Raw genomic sequence first — 19,484 nt, 5'->3', positions numbered from 1 at the left:
TAAATATTTTGGTCCTGGTTGTGATGCAGAATAGTATCAACGTATACACTGACTCGGTGACTGGGTTCATCAGTAAGTGCATAGAGGATGCTGTTGCCACTGTGACGATTAGAATTGATCCAAACCAAAAATCGTGGCTAGATGGCAGCAATCGAGCAAAACTGAAAGCTCAAACCACTGCAATTTACCATGGGAATATGGGAATATGGACGTGTACAAACAGACCAGCTATGACCTCCGTAAGGCAATCAAAGAGGCAAAACAACAGTACTGGAACAAAGAAGAGTCGCAACTCTTATCCGTGTACATGGATGAACGCTTCTCCCTCTGTCATGGATGCCAGGGTTGCCCTTAGTTTGAAGATGTAATCCGGAAACAGGTGTTTTATACAACAGCCTTCTTTCTTAGTTCTCTTGTTTGGACTCTCCAAATTTGGCAATCTCTCTGCTTCCCCCGGGCATTCCACTGGTTTCAAAACTCGATAAACTTCTTCCATGACAACGACACCGTTTCTTCCCCACGATTGTCATCAGAAGACTCCACAATGACTGGTTTGATAAATGTTTTGAACTAAATCAGGGATTTCTTCATTGTCTGATTCATGGGGTGGCAGGTAGACTAGTGGTTAGAGCGTTGGACTAGTAACTGAAAGGTTGCAAGATCGAATCCCCGAGATGACAAGGTAAAAATGAGTTGTTCTGCCCCTGAACTAGGCAGTTAACCCACTGTTCCTAGGCCGTCATTGAAAATAAGAATTTGTTCTTAACTGACTTGTCTAGTTAAATAAAGGAAAAATAAATTCATTTTCAGAATCAGCATGGCACAATCATCCTCTAGAAAGTAGTCCATCACCATGTTTTCCCACTGAGCTTTGTCGATAGCGCTATTAACTTCAAGGCAGCAATGTTGAGAGCAGTAGCACAACTTTTTGTCACTCCCTGATCTGTTTCACATGTCCTTGTGATTGTCTCCACCCACCCATCTTCCCCATTATCCCCTGTGTATTTATACCTGTGTTCTCTGTCTGTTGCCAGTTTGTCAAGTGAACCAGCATTTTGTCTCAGCTCCTGCTTTTCCCCAGTCCCTCTTTTTCTCGCCCTCCTTGTTTTGACCCTTGCCTGTCCCAACTTTGAGCCCGCCTGCCTGCCGTCCTGTACCTTTGCCCCTACTCTGGATTACCGACCTCTACCTGACCCTGTTCCTGCCAGTCGTCCTGTCCCTTCACCCCACCACTCTTGATTATTGACCCCTGCCTGCCCAACCTGTCACTTGCCTGCCCCTGTTGCAGTAATAAACATTGTTACTTCAACACAGTCTGCATTTGGGTCTTACCTGAAACGTTGTACTTTTTCAGTTCTTTGTGACATCTTTCAATAAAGCAGCAGTAGATAGGCTTATGCACACGTACTTAGCAGCTCATGTTATAGACATAAGCATGCTACATGGCAGACCAATCCAAACTCATGTCCAACCCATCCATTATCCTAGCCAATCATGGCTAAACCAAGGCTCAATATTTAACAGTTTTATATTTACAGATGGCATACGATTATGTTATTGAGGCATATGAAAGTTCACCTGCCCATATTTTGATTTAAAAAAATAATAATAATCAAAAGCCTCTTCTCTGAAGTAGTGCCCTGCGACATACACCTAGTTTCTTGAAATGGGTCACAAATGGTCCCTTCACACAGACAGTGTAGTGAAGAAAATGCAACAGTGCCTCTTCAACCTCAGGAGGCTAAATAATTTCAGCTTGACACCTAACACCCTCACAAACTTCTACAAATGCACCATTGAGAGAATCCTGTCAGGCTATATCGCCGCCTGGTACGGCAATGCACTGTCTGCAACCACAGGGCTCTCCAGAGGGTTGTGCGGTCATTCCAATGCTTCATCGGGGGCACACTGCCTGCCCTCTAGGACATCTACAGCACCCGGAAGGCCAAAAAGATAATCAAGAACCTCAGCCGCTCGAGCCACAGCCTGTTCCCCCTGCTAGCATCTAGAAGTAGGAGACAGTACGAGTGCATCAAAGCTGGGACCGAGAGACTGATAAACAGCTTCTATCTCAAAGCCATCAGACTGTTAAACAGTCACCACTAGCCGGACTCCGCCCAGTACCCTTCCCTGAACCTTAGTCACTGTTACTAGACCGGCTTCCAAACGGTACTCTACCCTGCACCTTAGAAACTGCTTTGCCATATGTACATAGGGTCATTGAACACTAGTCACTCTTTAATAATGTTTACATACTGTTTTACTCACTTTATATGAATATACTGTATTCTAGTCATGGCTCATCAGTATTTATATTCATATACTGTCCATACTGTCTATACAAACCATTGTATACAGTGCATTCGGAAAGTATTCAGACCCCTTGAGATGTTTCTACAACTTGTTTGGTGTCCACCTGTGGTAAAATCAATTGCATGGACATGATTTGGAAAGGCACACACCTGTCTATATAAGGTCCCACAGTTGACAGTGTATGTCAGAGCAAAATCCAAGCCATAAGGTTGAAGGAATTGTCCATACTGCTCCGAGACAGGATTGTGTCAAGGCAAAGATCTGGGGAAGGGTACCAACAATTTCTTTAGCATTGAATGTCCCCAAGTACACCGTGGCCTCCATCATTCTTAAATGGAAGACATTTGGAACCACCAAGACTCTTCCTAGAGCTGACTGCCTGGCCAAACTGAGCAATCAGGGGAGAAGGGCTCCCTGACCAAGAGCCCGATGGTCACTCTTACAGAGCCCCAGAGTTTCTCTGTGGAGATGGGAGAACCTTCCAGAAGATCAACCATCTCTGCAGCACTCAACCAATCAGGCCTTTATGGTATGGTATTTCACTGCACCCGCTATAATGTCTGCTAAACTGTGTACGCGACCAATAAACTTTGATTTTGATTTGATCAACTTTGATTTGAGAACCTGAATTCAAATCTTTGAAAGAAAGTGACAGCCTCCTCACTACATTTGTGGTGGTTCAGAACTCTATAGCAGGGTTAGCATTAGTTTTCAGTAATCTGCCTTTATAAAACGAAAACCATCAAAAATCTGTTTTAAAACATTTCACCTGCGTTTTATATTGAAAGTCAGTGTTTTTTTTTTTTGCTTCAATAGAGTAATAAGGGGCATGCAACTATAGTTTTTTTTTTCACACAAAATACACTAGTGCAACATATTCATCAGGAAATAATTTATCAGATGACAACAGTCGGCTGCAGCCACACATGTCAATCAGCTGTCATGATGTTGCCCTCTTTGAGTACAGCGAGCACCATCCCCCGCTCTTTGCTTCTACAACTAGACTGCTGTGGGCAGAGTGTGGTCGTAAATTCCTAAGGAAGATACTGCCTCATGGACACACAGTTATAGAGAGTAGGTTCATGGAGACAAAGGAAATCCTTCCACCTCACAGAACGTGAGGTACGAACAAATTTCATGTTCCAGAGAAAGTGTAAAAGATCGGTGAAGAATCCAGCTACGAACTGGTCCGTTTGTTACAACTTGGGAAGCTCAAGGGAGACGGTGTGGCAACATTACCATAACGCTGTTTATATAATAGCCTCAGATATGAGGTTTACATCTAATTGTTGTATAAGATGAATGAGTGAGGATGACACAGTTTGAATAATGGTGTAATATATGATTGTGGACTGTCTAATGAAGAAAAATACATTTCCCTTTTGATTTGAACTAAATCAGAGGACCGCCCCTGAGCCCAGTTAGGGCAAGACATCCTGGGACAGGCCTCTTCTGCCATTCTGAATAAAACCCCACTTTGAGAAATTATCAGGAGACCATGTTTTTCTCCATTAGGAGGGTGACTAAAGGTTGTAGACCATTGCTGAATCTTTTAACCATACCACGTGGTTAAAACTCTTAGACTATCGATACCGACAGAATAAGAACAAGTCTTTGATACTAATTACTAGTCTGCAGCTAGGAATTCGGCATCAATTGAACGCGAAGAACGACAACCACCGAAACATCCATTCTATAACCGAGAGAGACGGACAATTCTGCAAAATAAATGAACTTTTCACCAGCGATCAAGACGACAAACTGAGCGTAAATATATATATTGATTGCAATTGTTCCCGAATGAGTGAGCGTTCATGTGTAAGGGATTGCCCCTTTGTCTAACAAGCTGCCATGCCGGTTCAGCCCACTAGGGCACATTCTATCATTTCATGTAACCATATTTACTGTTTTTTTATGTATTTCTGTGAATTACTTAGTAATAAATAAATGATTTAAGACAATTGATGTATGGATGACTCATAGTGAAGACTGGGTTAGTGCAGATAACCAACCATTTACAATGTTTGGAATGAGACTAACGTGAGGTAAAATAAATAAATCATTAATCAGAAGACTATTGATCAGATATGAAAATATCTGAAAGGTTATATTGGGAAATTATAACTTTGTAATCTGAAAACTTTCCTTGGTGCCCCTATTTCCTAGTTAATTACAGGTACACGGTTAATTACTTTGATCGCGTTATACTAATTACTGGGAATCTTTGATAAAACTATGTCTTCAATTTAATGACAGTAAAGACACGACACAGCTTACAATGAAAAAGCAAGGTATTTTTGCAAAAACAATGCATGACCATCATATTTCTAAGGCTTATCATAGAAATAATGTAGCCAGCTATATTTCCTAATGTTTTGCTTGAAGTTAATATTTCAATTTAACTTGCTGGCGGAAAGAAACTACACCTGAGGAAAGTACACGGAGAAAAGAAGTCTGCACGTCAGTCAGAGTGCTGTCTGGTAATCCAATGACTCGAGCAAAAATATTTCATAGAAGTGGAGAAGTGCAACTGAAGCACAAAATTAGTCCTTTTTACATTCATGATCTGGTGCGAACCCTGACTGAACCGAGCAGAATTTACAATAAGAATAATTTTAAATCTGCATTTACAAAACGCAGTAAGTAATTTTTTCAGGGTTTTATCTTTCCTTTTCTGCGTGAAAAACTCAGAATCCTGCGTTATCGCGACACCTGCGCCATATTAATCCGCCTTTTAGGATCCTGACGGTTTCTCCGATTTTGGGATTAAAGTGCCTGGATGTTGCGAGCCTGGGGTTTGTATGCTGGGGAGAGCAGTGCACAGTCCTGTCTGGTACAGAGCTCAAACACATTGTTCTGTAATGCTGAGATCAGCAGAGCTGAGGCTCCCAGGATAGCACAGGTGGATAAAGGGCTCATCTTCATAGGAAAAGTTACTCAGAGGAGTTCCATACCAACCATATCCATACATAACACCGTGGAGGAAATGTCACATTTCAACTCCATCCTCTGGAAGTAGTAGAAGTTTTAGTTGTATTATTTGTTGTCTGGTATAGACAATCTGCCTGCACATACACACACATACCCACAAACATGCCGAATGCACACGTGTACACACACACACACACACACACACACACACACACACACACACACACAGGCATGTCTGTGTATAGAGATTACAAGCTGGTGAAGCAGTCAACTTCTCTAAGCCCCCTGTGTGTCACTGGCTTTACAGTGCTCTGCCGAGGAGACCAGAAGAAGCACCAAATCCCTCCACTCTGGAGTCTATCATTGCCCATCTCCCAACACAAACACACTACTAAATCTGTCTAAGTCAGGGGAGCGGTGGATCTCACCAAGCCTAATGTATTCCTTCAGTCCAATAGTTGAGTGAGGGGCCATTGTATTAATCTGCTTACTCTACTTCCAACCTACTGGGACTAGCTGCTTAGTGAGGAACTTCCCCTGAATGTAGGGAAGTTGGTTTCAACATTCTAAAATGTCTGAGAAAGGGTGTGTACTTTTAAAAGTCAGGCTTCTCAGACAGACTTACTATACAGCTGGAGCTAGATTGGCACATGGATAAAATGTCCAAAAGACAGACATCCTCCTATTTGCTGAAGGGACAAAGACAGTCAGACAAACAGATGGATGGATGTCTATATAGCAGCCATCTCCTACTCTAGTCTTACTACCTCATCTTTCACATCATGTCTTAATTCTTTACCTGCTCCTCTTTCCATCATCAGTCTTCTCTACCTTCTCCCTCATTGTTGGGATTCCCCTGCAGGATGAGATGTCAGGACAGGGAAGAAAACCATCTCCCTGCCAGATACCAGCATGTTCTTAGGAGTTTAAACATAGTCTCCATACAAACACAGCAATCCTGTTCTCATCAACAATAACCTGCCTATTCAGGAGAGATCTGTTGAGTGAGTGCGGTCCGAGGTAAGAGTCTGTGGTGGTACCCTCGTTGCCCAGTGACTTGCATTAAGCCAAGGTGCCTGTAAAGATAGTCGCTAGTGAAAGTCTACACACCCATTGAACAGTCTTCACATTTTGCTGCCTTAAAATGTAATCTGCCAAACCTACAGATCTACACAACCTACTCCACATTTTCAGTGAAAGAAAAAGTAAAGAACATTTTCTAAATTAATAACAAAAAAAATTAAGATGTGTTGATTGCGTATGTCTTCACATCCCAGAGTTAATACTCGATGCAAGCACCTTTGGCAGCAATTACAGCTGAGACTAATTTTGTATAAGTTTCTACCATCCTTGCGCAACTCTTAGGGCAACATTGTTATTGTCAAAATTGTTTAAAGGTGCACAATTGCTCCGCCATTTCCTGGTTACAAAAATTCGAATAGTTTGCCTAATTTCAGTTTATGTGGAAAAAGAAGCAAGTATAGTGTAGAGAATCATTATATAATCTGAACTGCTGTGAAATATATTTTCCATAACCCAAAATATTGTATTGTTAGCTCTTTGAAGCTTAAAAATGGGAAGCAAAGAAATAGTGCACATAGAACAGATCTACCACTTCTTAGACTTGCTTTCAATAAGAATGACAGATCTATAACTCATATTTCTATGTGAATTCACCCCAAAAGTTACATATTGCAGCTTTAAGCTCAGTAAATCAAATCAAATCATATATGATCATGACTGCGACTGGATCATTCAGGAACACAACACCCCTTGGAAAGCCATTCTGGTGTGTCTTTGGTATTTAAGTTTGTGTAATTGTCCTGCTGAATAATAAAACACATTGTATTTTTTCAGAATATGATGGGTGTTCCTCTAACTTTTTACCTGGGCTTTTCTCCTTTCATCCTTTTTAATCCTGACTAACTCCCCAGTTCCAGCCAGTGACAACCCATTACCAACCTACTATCACAAATTATCGTGACATAGACACTAATTACTTATGCAAAATTTGTGACACACACAAAAATATATTTATTTTCATGTCCATTACATGATTTAATATACTGTGCATTTCAATCACCGATGAAGGCAGTAGGTTACTTAAGACAGAAACGATACAAGGGAGGTTGGTTGGGGAGGACGGGTGGGCGTATAACGCGAAGGTCTAGCAACCCAAACTTTAGCATTTTAACTAATAAGCAACTTTACAACTACGTACTACTTTTTAGCTACTTAGCTAGCATGTTAGCTAACCTTAACCATGTAAATACCCTAACCTTAACCCCTAGCCACGCTAATGTGAGCTACAACACATATGAATTCTTTATGAAGAAAATGTTCTACTTGACACAAATGCGTTATGAAGAAAATCCTGTGGTGGACATGAAAAAATTTACTCTTTTGTGTGCCTGTCACGAATTTCAAATAAGTCATGTGTCTATTTCACAATAATCTGTGATAGTGTGTTGCCATTACATGACGGTGCCACCTGGCAATACCTGAAAATACAGAGGGTCACCAACATTGATTTCACTCCACATTACTGATCTGTATGACAAAGTGAAAAGGAAGCCATCCATTCTTTTTGCAACAAGGCCATTAAGTAATACTGCAAGACAACACAGCAAAGAAATGAACTTTTTTGCCTAAATTAAAACTGCAAGTTTGAATCAAATTTTATACAACACAGAGCGAAACCCTCTGTATTTTCAAGTATTGTGGTGGCAGCATCATGTTATGGGTATGCTTGTCATCGGCAGGGACAGGAGAATTTGTCAGGATCAAAAAACCCACAGTCTTCTGTAAATCTTACCTTGGGATATATGTAGTTACATTTTTCAGAGGGACAATTGCACACGTTACTGACAAAGACACACCAGAATGGCTTTCCAAGAGTTGTGAATGTTCCTGAGTGATCCAGTCTCAGTCCTGACTTAAATTTTTGAAGGTTTGAATATTGCTGCCCATAAATGATTCCCAATCACATTAACTGAGCTTGAGCAATTTTGACAAAAACAAGAGTTGTGCAAAGTTGGTAGAATCTGATTCAAAATTATTCACAGCTGTATTGGCTCCCAAAGGTGCTTCCACCAAGTATTAACTCTGGGGTGTGAAGACATTTTTGTTATTTTTATTTTTTATTAATTAGGAAAATGTTCTGTGTAGATCTGTAGTCGAAAAAATCTAATGTAATCCCTTTTTACATTTCATTTTAAGGCAATAGAATTTGAAGACTGTGCAAGGGGTGTGTAAACTTTCACTAGGCACTGTAAGTCTCCCAGTCTCAGTTCAATGTGGCATTGGTTTATAATTCTCTTGAAGTTTCCCAAGCAAGCGATGGAAAATGGAGGAAAAAACACAATCAGGGTCCCAGTTATCTCTCCTTTTCTGCTCTCCTGACCATCTCTCTATCCGCCGAGCTGCCACCATGACGCCCCGTTTCCCATCACAGCCTCGTGGTCCGGTGGCCTTGGCTTTTTCTAAGCTCGTTAAACTAACATACGCCGCAGAGTGTGTCGAGGAAAGATAACACATACAAAATAAAGATATGATTGCTCTTTTTTTTCTTAATATTCTTTCTTAATCCCTTTTCCTTTTATGTCACCATTATTGGGAATGTAAGGGTATGGTGTTCTGTTTCCAGGCATAGTGTCTATTCACATCCAGACTCAGGGCTCTCTTTCTCTCTCTGACCTACAGTGCAGGCTGGGCTGGACTACAGTGTTGTCCAGTTATTCTGAGGGTATCAAAGGCATCATCTTGTCTCCTACTGTTCCCCCTGCGCAGTTGTGAGTGGAGAGCTTGTTGACAGTGATATGAGAACCAAGTGGGAAGCAGAGGTTATTGACCCAGAGTGGATCTTCTTATGTGACTCTTTCATTCACTCCTTGTCTCAGATAATATCTGTCCTCCTAGTTTGGGTGATTAGGATTTAAAAGACTGTTAATAAGTATATGTTTAACAGATTTAACAGGATTTAGAAGCAATTCAATTCAGTTACATTACGAACTGACTTTGAGATGAGGCTTGCACATCTGGTCAACATTGTCAACCACATTGTCTGGTGAAGATACACTACATACGAATGTATGTGGACACCCCTTCAAATTAGTAGATTCTGCAATTTCAGCCACACCCGTTTCTGACAGGTGTATAAAATTGAGCACACAGCCATGCAATCTCCATAGACAATCATTGGCAGTAGAATGGCCTTACTGAAGTGGTCAGTGACGTTCAATATGGCAACATTATAGGATTCCAACAAGTCAGTTTGTCAAATTTCTGCCCTGCTAGAGCTGCCCCGGTCAACTGTAAGTGCTGTTATTGTGAAGTGGAAATGTATAGGAGCAACAACAGCTCAGCCGCAAAGTGGAAGGCCACACAAGCTCACAGAACGGGACTACCGAGTGCTGAAGCGCGTAGCGCTTGCAACACTCACTACCGGGTTCCAAAGTTCTTCTAGAAGCAATGTCAGCACAATAACTGAATCTGGGTTTGCCAGATGCCAGGAGAATGCGACCTGCCCCAATACATGGTGCCAACTGTAAAGTTAAGTGGAGAAGGAATAATAGTCTGGGGCTGTTTTTCATGGTTCGGGCTAGGATCCTTAGTTCCAGTGAAGGGAAATCTTGACGCTACAGCATACATTGACATTCTAGATGATTCTGTGCGTCCAACTTTGTGGCAACAGTTTGGGGAAGGCCCTTTCCTGTTTCAGCATGACAATTCCCCCGTGCACAAAGCGAGGTCCATAGAGCAATGGTTTGTCAAGGTCAGTGGCCTGCACAGAGCCCTGACCTCAACCCCATTGAACACTTTTGGGATGAATTGGAATTCCGACTGTGAGCCAGGCCTAATCATCCATCATCAGTGCCCGACCTCACTAATGCTCTTGTGGCTGAATTGAAGCAAGTCCCCGCAGCAATGTTACAACATCTAGTGGAAAGCCTTCCCAGAAGAGTGGAGGCTGTTATAGCAGCAAAGTGGGGACGAACAACATATGAATGCACATGATTTTGGAATGAGATGTTTGACAAGCAGATGTCCACATACTTTTAGTCATGTATTGTATCAAACTAGGACAAGGTTTTCACAAGAATTCTCACTCTTAATGACGCTATTTGAATAATGGGGAACCAACAGTAGCTCATGGAGAAATCCTGCCTGGTCAGCAGAAATACTAAAAGCTAAACTTGAAAGTCAAGCGGCTGTAATCTGTGTGAGAAAGTGATAACTGTAACTCTACTCCTTTATTGTCATGCAGATGACACTAATTCTATTATATTTCATTACAAGCTGTCATCAGAATAATGTGCTTGTTCTTCTTATTTAGTTTGAGTTTTATTTAACCTTTATAAAAAATAAACAAATTTAAGAAAGACCTTTTTACTGTATTTCTCTTCACTGAAATGCTCATCAGATCTTAGTATCATAGTATTATGTCCCATTCCTGTTTGATTGAACATTTTATGTATTAGTGCTAGAAAGGCCCTTCCTGTTCCAAACCATTTTGTACATCAGGGTTAGTGATCCAGCAACCTCACCTGACAAAACAATTCCCTTAGTAGGTTGCATTAGCAGGGAGCGCCCTTCACCTCCACTCACCTGTATCCTGATTTGATTATGTTGTCCAATGAATTTGATTTGAGATGCATATCTCTGGTTATCCAGAAGGCATTGGCTTTAATTAGCAATCATGAAAAATAAGCTATTTGGTTGTAAGCCAGCATTTCCCAAACTCGGCCTGGGGATCCCAAGGGGGGCATGTTTTGTTTTTTGCCCTATCACTACATAGCTGATTCAAATAGCCAAAGCTTGATGATTAGTAGATTATTTGAATCAGCTGTGTAGTGCTATGGCAAAAACCAAAATGTGCTCCCAGGTTGGGACCTAGGACCGAGTTTGGGAACCGCTGTTGTAAGCTTTCACCTTTGGTTGAGTCACCAAATTGGCATCTATAATGATAACTTTTTCATTAAATGTTTTTAGTTTTCTTTGAAAAGCTTTTAATTTAGAGTTTTTTAAAAAGTGTTACTTTCAAGTGTGGAAAGTTTGTCTTTCAAGAGTTACATGTAGTGGTGGTTTCTATCCAATAGTAGAGATGGCTTTGGATGTCAAGGTCAGACATATTAGCTGCAGTGTTACGTGTAGTGATTGCTATAGAAAAAGTGTCAGGTAACAGTGTTGAAAAGGATCTGGTTGTGATTTGGAGTGAAAGGGCTGACAGGTAATCTAGTCTGGCTCCACTGACCAGACATGTCAGGCTGTAGACTAAGAGTGTCAGCCCAGGCTCTTTTCTCTCCTCCACTCCCACTTTGTCCCTCTCTCTATACCTCTCTAACTCAGACATCTTGTTCTGTAATCAGTGCTGAGGGTTGGCCTCCTGTCCGTGGCGGCGGGAAAGAGCACTGAGGCAATTGTTGCCATGCCTACCTAAGGCACACTGTGGCTTGACCACACACATGCATAGGCACACTGTGTGCACTCACACGTCATTGTAAGTAAGCATTTCACTGTAAGGTGTAGACTACACCTGTTGTATTCGGCGCATGTGACAAATACAAATTTGATTTGATTAGACATCAGCGTTCCCTCTGCAAAAACCCAGGAATCACTGGTGTGTGAGAAGCTTAAACATGTAGAGTTTTTCCTTGTTTTTCTCTTTAGTTTTTTGGTCCGCATACAAGGAGATTTACTTCCTGTCCTAATGAGTATACTAGTCAAGCCTACCGCTGTACAGAGGGCAAGCCATACTGAAAATCCATATTAGCTACAGTAAGCATCTGGTGTCATTGTGTTCTCCACTTTTTTTGTTGCACTGTGGAGAAAATAGCAGACCATCAGATTGTTGTTTTGAGAAAAAGAACAGCCCATAGCAGCCTAGAGAGGTATAGAGCTATGCTTCAGTGACATGTAGTCCCTCGTTTCCTGCTGAACTCTGATATGTGAGGGCTTGGGCAAGAGTTGGGGAAGCGTTTCTGGGAGTTGGGAAAGGGTTTAAGCGGGCGGGAGACAGCGAGCTAATTACTCTCTGCTGTGTTTTACTTTGCCACACTGCTGAGTGTCTTCTTTGAAGCTCACCTCCCTTCTTCTGTCTCTCTCCCTCCTCCCTTTCCCATTCTCCCTCCCCCATGTGTTTCTCCCTGTAGGCATTGCCATCGCCAGTGCCCTGATTGACACCTCGCAGCAGAAACCTGGAGACTTCAAAGATAAGTATCATGGCCTGAAGAACCGCAAACTGCACGCAGTAACACATCAGGGGACCTGTGTTTGAACCGCCTGACCAAAAGGGGAGCCTGAATGCACCTGAAAGGACCGCGAACGCTTCTGTTTTATGATGAGTTCTTGCTCTATTTTTATCAGTCTTTCAACAACACGGCGTGCTGAAGTGAACCTGGTGATAACAGAATCCCTTTATTGAGATGTTGAGTGTCAGCAAGCAAAGTGTGCCTCATCTCCACACCCTGTAATGTTTTTTTTTTTTTCCCCGAGTGACTTGTCTGCTCTCTGGTTGGATCTCTGCCCAGCCCAGCTGGAGGGTTCTGGACATCCCATTGGCTCTCTGCCAGGAAGTTTGTAGTCTGCACTTCCTCCCTGTGAACACATCTCCTTAAGAGTTCAGGAAGAGCAGGTCGCCACTGGAAGTTTGAATGTCATGAGACATGAGTCTGAAAGAACAATGCCAAGGGCCTCTTGCTGGTGAGATGTGTGCTCATTTTGATACAAAGATAAAAGCTCTTTTATGTTTTATTTTAATGTATGGTCTGCCCAAGTTCAATCCAGGCTAGATGAACAGAGCTGCGTATGGGTCTAGATATAATAGCTTGTGACTTGACTATATGGTTGCCTCACTCTGAGGTAATGTATCCTGTACTGAGGATTCCTCCCATGACTTAGCCTACCAGCAGTACAGCATGTCATGGCCTAATGAAGAAGTCGGATGCAAAGAACAGCGGGGAAAAAAGGAAGAAAACTGGTATTAGTTCTGAAACATGCCTGTGTTTGTTATGTTTAACTTCATTGTCAAAGAGCAATGGCATAACATTTAGAATGGCATTTAAATGCATGTGTCATATACTGTCAGGTCCAAAATTATTAGCACCCTTGATAAAGATCAGCAAAACATACTGCATAAAATGAATAATACATAATACTGAGCTATATTGTATGTATATATAAAATAAAGGAAAATTATATGATTTTATACTAATACAAATGCTCATGGAAAGAGTTTAAGTAATGAAAAACATTCTCAAAAAGATAGGGTCAAAATTATTGGCAACCCTGTTTTGAATACCTTTCAATACCTATTATAATAATAATCAAAATAATATATGCCAAAGTTACTTAGTCGTGTGTGCATACATTTTCATATGGATAGGCAGCGGGAATACACACAATACTTCACCTTGCAAGGATAATATGAGATTGAAGAACACATTGGGAGGTATTTTAGACCATTCCTCCATACAGAATCTTTCCAGATCCTTATCTGCTGCCCTTTTCAATTCAAACCACAGGTGTTCGACCACAGATTTCCTGAGACAAATGACCATTGCAAAATGTTAATTTTGTGGTCAATTAACCATTTCTTTGTGGAATTTGATGTGTACTTCGGGTTATTGTCTTGCTGGAAGACCCACTTCGAGCCAAGTTTCAGCCTCATGTCAGAGGCAGCCAGGTTTTTGGCTAAAATGTCCTGGTACTGGGTAAAGTTTATTATGCCATACTTAATAAAGGCCCGAGGACCAGTGGAAGCAAAATAGCCCCATAACATCAAAAATCCACCTTATTTTACAGTGGGTATGGGGTTATTTTCTGCGTATGAATCCTTCTTTCAATGCCAAATCTACCACTGGTGTGCGTGGCCACAGCTCTATTTTTTCATATTTTTCATATATATATTTATATATATATATATATATATATACTCGTTAAACTAAATCTCTTTGCCTGAGCAATTGTATTAGTGTAAAATAATAGAAGTAGAAACATTTTTTTGCATAAAATATAGCTCAGTATTTGTATTTTCTGCTCATCTTTATCAAGGGTGACAATCATTTTGGACCTGACCGTATGTCAAGATGTTTCAACATATTTCTCAGTTTCCGTCAACACATATACTTTATACATATCAAGACTCCTTGATTTATTTAAGTATAGATTTAGAACACAAAATCATATTTTAATTGCTACTCCTTTTTTCTTTTCTTTTTGCCATATTTCATTGTGATTGTGTATGATTGTGTTTCTAAGGGAATGACAAGGGCATACAGTCATAAAACAAATAACAACAAATTGTAGCTCTAATGTTTTCTTGTACAGTATGTTAATAAGACAAAAACCAAATGATTAATTTAACCTCCATATCCAGGTCGATTAATTTGTGTAACACACTAACTCAGCTTGGATCCTGCAACTCTATTCAGCCAATACCATTCTCAGTTCCAAAATGTTACATATGTTTCCTTTCCTACTCTCTACCTGGGATTTCTTCAAGGAAGGGAGGGAGGAAGCATGCATGCATATTTTTGGCATTTGGGCTGTTTGTTTTCTCTATATGACTTTGAAGTTTGTTGTGTTTACACTTCTATCCGAAGCATCCTATGTTCTGTGTCACGCTTTGTCTTGTAAATCATTGTAAACAAACCCTAATAAATTATCACACTTTTAAATGTACATAGGAAATGTAGAAATGTGATAAATCTGATGTTTTCCGGTCAGGTGAACTACATGTAATGTATTTTACACAGATCTGTTGAAATTTGTATGAATGAAGAGCAGCTCACCTCATTATTTTGTTCATTATGGGCATATTATGTAAAGTTACAATTAAACATTTTGATGCTTCTTCATACTGTGATTAAAACATGTCTCCTTTTGTATTTTTTTGCCTCTCAATTCTCAAGCTTTATTGATTTGTTGCACCGGATGTCAATTTGATTGGCTTACAAGCAGAGAGTACTTAAAGATACTGACATCGGACACCTTGAAAGATCCGCCAATAGGATGTCTTGGTTTGATCGCTCAGATATAGAATGTGTGTTGATTTTGATATGTAATGTGTCTTATGCGACTTATGACACTTTCAAGACTAGGGGCTCTATTTAATCTGCGTTGCATATTGCGCAATAGAAATGTAAAGGTCGTTAAAGTTGAGCCGACATACAGTGCCTTCGGAAAGTATTCAGGCCCCTTTACTTTTTTTCACATTTTGTTAGGTTACAGCCTTTATTCTAAAATTGATTCAACTGTTTTTTTCTCTCATCAATCTACACACAATACTCCATAATGACAAAGCAATTTTGAATATTTGTTATTTAAAATAACCCCAAAAAACTCAGTTTACTCAGTACTTTGTGGAAGCTCTAGATCCTCTCAAGCTCTGTCAGGTTGAATGTGGAGTGTTGCTGCACAGCTATTTTTAGGTCTCTCCAGAGATGTTCGATCGGGTTCAAGTCCGGGCTCTGGCTGGGCCACTCAAGGACATTCAGAGACTTGTCCCGAAACCACTCCTGCGTTGTCTTGGCTGTGTGCTTAGGGTCGTTGTCCTGTTGGAACCTTCGCCCCAGTCTGATATCCTGAGTGCTCAGGAGCAGGTTTTCATTAAGGATCTCTCTATACTTTTCTCCATTCATCTTTGCCTCGATCCTGACAGGTCTCCCAGTCCCTGCCGCTGAAAAACATCGCCCCAGCATGATGTTGCCACCACCATGCTTCACCGTAGGGATGGTGCCAGGTTTCTTCCAGACGTGATGCTTGGCATTCAGGCTAAAGAGTTCAATCTTGGTTTCATCAGACCAGAGATTCTTGTTTCTCATGGTCTGAGAGTCTTTAGGTGCCTTTTGGCAAACTCCAAGTGTGCTGTCATGTGCCTTTTACTGAGGAGTGGATTTTGTCTGGCCACGTTACCGTAAAGGCGGATTGGTGGAGTGCTGCAGAGATGGTTGTCCTTCTGGAAGTTTCTCCCATCTCCACAGAGGAACTCCATCAGGTTCTTGGTCACCACCCTACCAACGCCCTTCTCCCCCGAAGGCTTAATTTGGTCGGGTGGCCAGCTCTAGGAAGAGTATTGGAGCTCTGGGGACAATTCCTTGGTTTTTGCTCTGACATGCACTGTCAACTGTGTGGCCTTATATAGACAGGTGTGTGCCTTTACAAATCATGTCCAACCAATTGAATTTACCACAGGTGGACTGCAATCAAATTGTAGAAGCATCTCAAGGATGATCAATGGGAAATAGGATGCAACTGAGCTCAATTTTGAGTCTCATAGCAAAGGGTCTGAATGCTTATGTAAATACATGTTTTACTTTTTTATATGTGTGTGTGTGTGTATATATATATATATATATATATATACAGTATATATATAAACCTGTTTTCGCATTTTTCATTATGGGGTATTGTGTGTAGATTGCTGACAATTTGTATTTGTTTAATCAATTTTAGAATAAGGCTGTAAATTAACTGTGGAAAAAGTCAAGGGGTCTGAATACTTTCCGAAGTCACTGTATACAACGTTTACCGTAAATACAGTCCCCCCTAACACATTGCCTTTCATTTTAAATCACGCTGTGATGTTGAACTTTCACAATACAGATTGAATAGACCCCTTATATTTCCTCAAACATTTTCAACGAATCTCTAATGTTTGTATACTTGAGTAATCAGAGAATTGTGAAGACATTTTCATAGGGCATGGCGAGTGTAGATCTTTAAAGAATTCCCCTAGGTTCAAACTTAACAGTCCACCATCCAATGATACATGAAAGGGCTGCATACTGTCGATACTCATGCTGTCTTCGCCATTAGTAAAGAGAGATAAGTGGTGCACTTTCCTGCCATTTTAAATACAACTTGTTTTCTCAAGATAAAAGACTGTCTGTGTTGGAGTTAACTCCATGCTAACAATTCAATCAATAGAAGCAGACTGCAGAGTCTCCTGTCCCGCTCTTACAGTAAAAGGCCAAAGAGACCTAGGCTGGGATTCAATCTGATTGTGCGTTATACAGCGCTTGACATTTAACGGTCATTTCTGATTAAGAGGACATGTACTAATCAAAAGGGGACCATCTGGTTCTCCCAGGAGTTTGGTTGGTGCATTAAACAGGTGAATTCAGATAATTAAAAAGGTGTGATGGGTCTGCACTCCAAAAAGATGTAGCATAAAGCTTTCTTATATTTTACATTTTTAGATGTTATTATTCTTTTGACTGCATCAGGAATAGTGTGCATCTGATTTGACCAATATGTTTGATAAATCCTGATCGCTACATTCACCACTCTATTTCACTTCACGTATCAGTCTGGCATTCCTCCTTGCAGTTTGAGCCTACCTCTGTATTGAGGGGCCTTCTTCAAAATGTACTTGTCAACAATTGAATCACCTTCAACCAATCAGATGGCACAGTATTTGTCTACATTGCTTTTTATCATAAGCCGGAGAGGAAGAGGTGAAGCGAGAGGTTTTACTCCGCACAAAATCTGTCCTTGAAAATAAGCCCACGAAGTGAGGAATTTATGTATGGACGTCAAAATGCAATTGCTAATTTACTACCTTATCTGATCTAATTGAAGTTTCGTAATGGGTGACTTGTTACGAATGCACTGATATGTGGACATGTGGTATTTCGGCAACTTCTATATCGGAGCCTGTTGTATAGAGATAGATAGAGGACTCATCATGGATATAATTTTTGGCATGGACATTGCCATTGATGGCTTCCACCTTTTTAAAGTAGTCAACTGGGTGGGGATTCCTATGAGTTGGGAGCAATCAGCCAATGAAGAAGAAGAGAATTGACTACTTTAAAATGCAGATGCCCATGATGAGCCCTCTATCTATCTCTATGCCCTGTTGTTCAGAAGCGTATCTGCCATCTCATTGGCTAGAATGGTCCCTTTGAGGACATGTATTTCCATTGTTAAAGCGGTCACTTGTATATCCTGTCAATATAATAGACAATATTTGCTAAAACACACTCTCTGTTTCTCAGTGGGCACTGATTAGACCAGCCATTTGTTTTGTCTATTCCAGCTGCCCATTTATTGAGAAAGTCACACACGCATATGCATTTCTACTGTGAATATGCTGTAGCTTTGACATACAGTATGCCACCCTTAGCAACCATTATGTTTGAAGTGTGTCTGCAACTGTAGCATCTCCTAGTGTACTCGCTCATTCACACCATTTCATTCCTCCCATCACATTCTTCCTCTTAATGGACCCTGACCCTGAGGTGAGTGTGGCCAGCTGGTCAGGGTCCATCAACCGACCCGCATTCACATGATTGATGCCACTTCCAGACCTCAATCTTTATGGTATTATGTTCCAATTGCGTTGGGTAATTTCCACTTCTTATGGTAAATGACTGAGCAGGGCCGGCCGTGTTACAAAGCACATGGTTGCCCCCTGGACCCTTACACCCACAGCTCCGAAGCTTGAGAAGAATGGTTCTTCTATAATCCAACCCTGACCACTGTCAATAGTGCTCTTCACCACAACAAAAGGAGGCCTTCTCCTCACATCGGACCAAGAACAAAGAGAAAGGGGAAAAAAGTAACTGTAGTGACAGAAATTAGTATCTGATGAGATAGAAAAGATGGTAAAAATGATGGGAAAGTATGGCTCTTTGGCCTGTGTGGGAGGGAGACTTCTATGTCACAACTTTCCTGATACAAGACTCTGCCAGTGAGTAGTGGCCCTGGTTCATGCCATCGGAACGGGTTTAATCTGAGTCAATTAGTTATACATTTTCTCATACGACCTACCATGCATTAACGTGGAATTACAAGTTAATTTGTGACCCACGATCATTTAGCTCAGTATATCTTTACAATATCATAATTTGAAGGGGCATACGGTACAATTCTAAACTAGCCTCATAATTACATAGGGATTATAAAACAGTGGAATAATTATAGCTTAAACATTTATTAGTATTCATAAACCATTTGTCCAAATGACATAAACTGCCCATGGGGGTTTTCAGTGAGCTAGAGTGCCTTCAGAAAGTGTTCATACCCATTGACGTATTACACATTTTGTTGTGTTACAACCTGATTAAATTGGATTAAATAGTTTTTTTTCTCTCACCCATCACGCAATACCCCATAATGACAAAGTGAAAACATGTTTTTAGAAATGTTTGCAAGTGTATTGAACATTAAATACACAAATATCTAATTTACATAAGTATTCACACTGCTGTGTCAATATTAAAATCACCTTCGGC

General features: G+C 40.7%; 1 protein-coding gene across 1 annotated transcript in view; it reads left to right on the top strand.

Moving 5' to 3' along the window:
• LOC112255371 (attractin-like protein 1) overlaps positions 1 to 15,131 on the top strand; it is a 327,241-nt gene extending 312,110 nt beyond the window's left edge. The window contains exon 30 of the mRNA XM_024428366.2: positions 12,396 to 15,131. Coding sequence (XP_024284134.1) covers positions 12,396 to 12,520 — 125 coding nt within the window. The 3' untranslated portion in view covers positions 12,521 to 15,131. The remainder of the gene's footprint in view (positions 1 to 12,395) is intronic.
• Positions 15,132 to 19,484: the final 4,353 nt, after the last annotated feature.

The sequence above is a fragment of the Oncorhynchus tshawytscha genome, linkage group LG01 (assembly GCF_018296145.1).
Source record: "Oncorhynchus tshawytscha isolate Ot180627B linkage group LG01, Otsh_v2.0, whole genome shotgun sequence".
Taxonomy (NCBI): Eukaryota; Metazoa; Chordata; class Actinopteri; order Salmoniformes; family Salmonidae; genus Oncorhynchus; species Oncorhynchus tshawytscha.
Note: the sequence above shows the minus strand (reverse complement) of the source record. Positions and strands in the feature narration are given on the sequence as shown.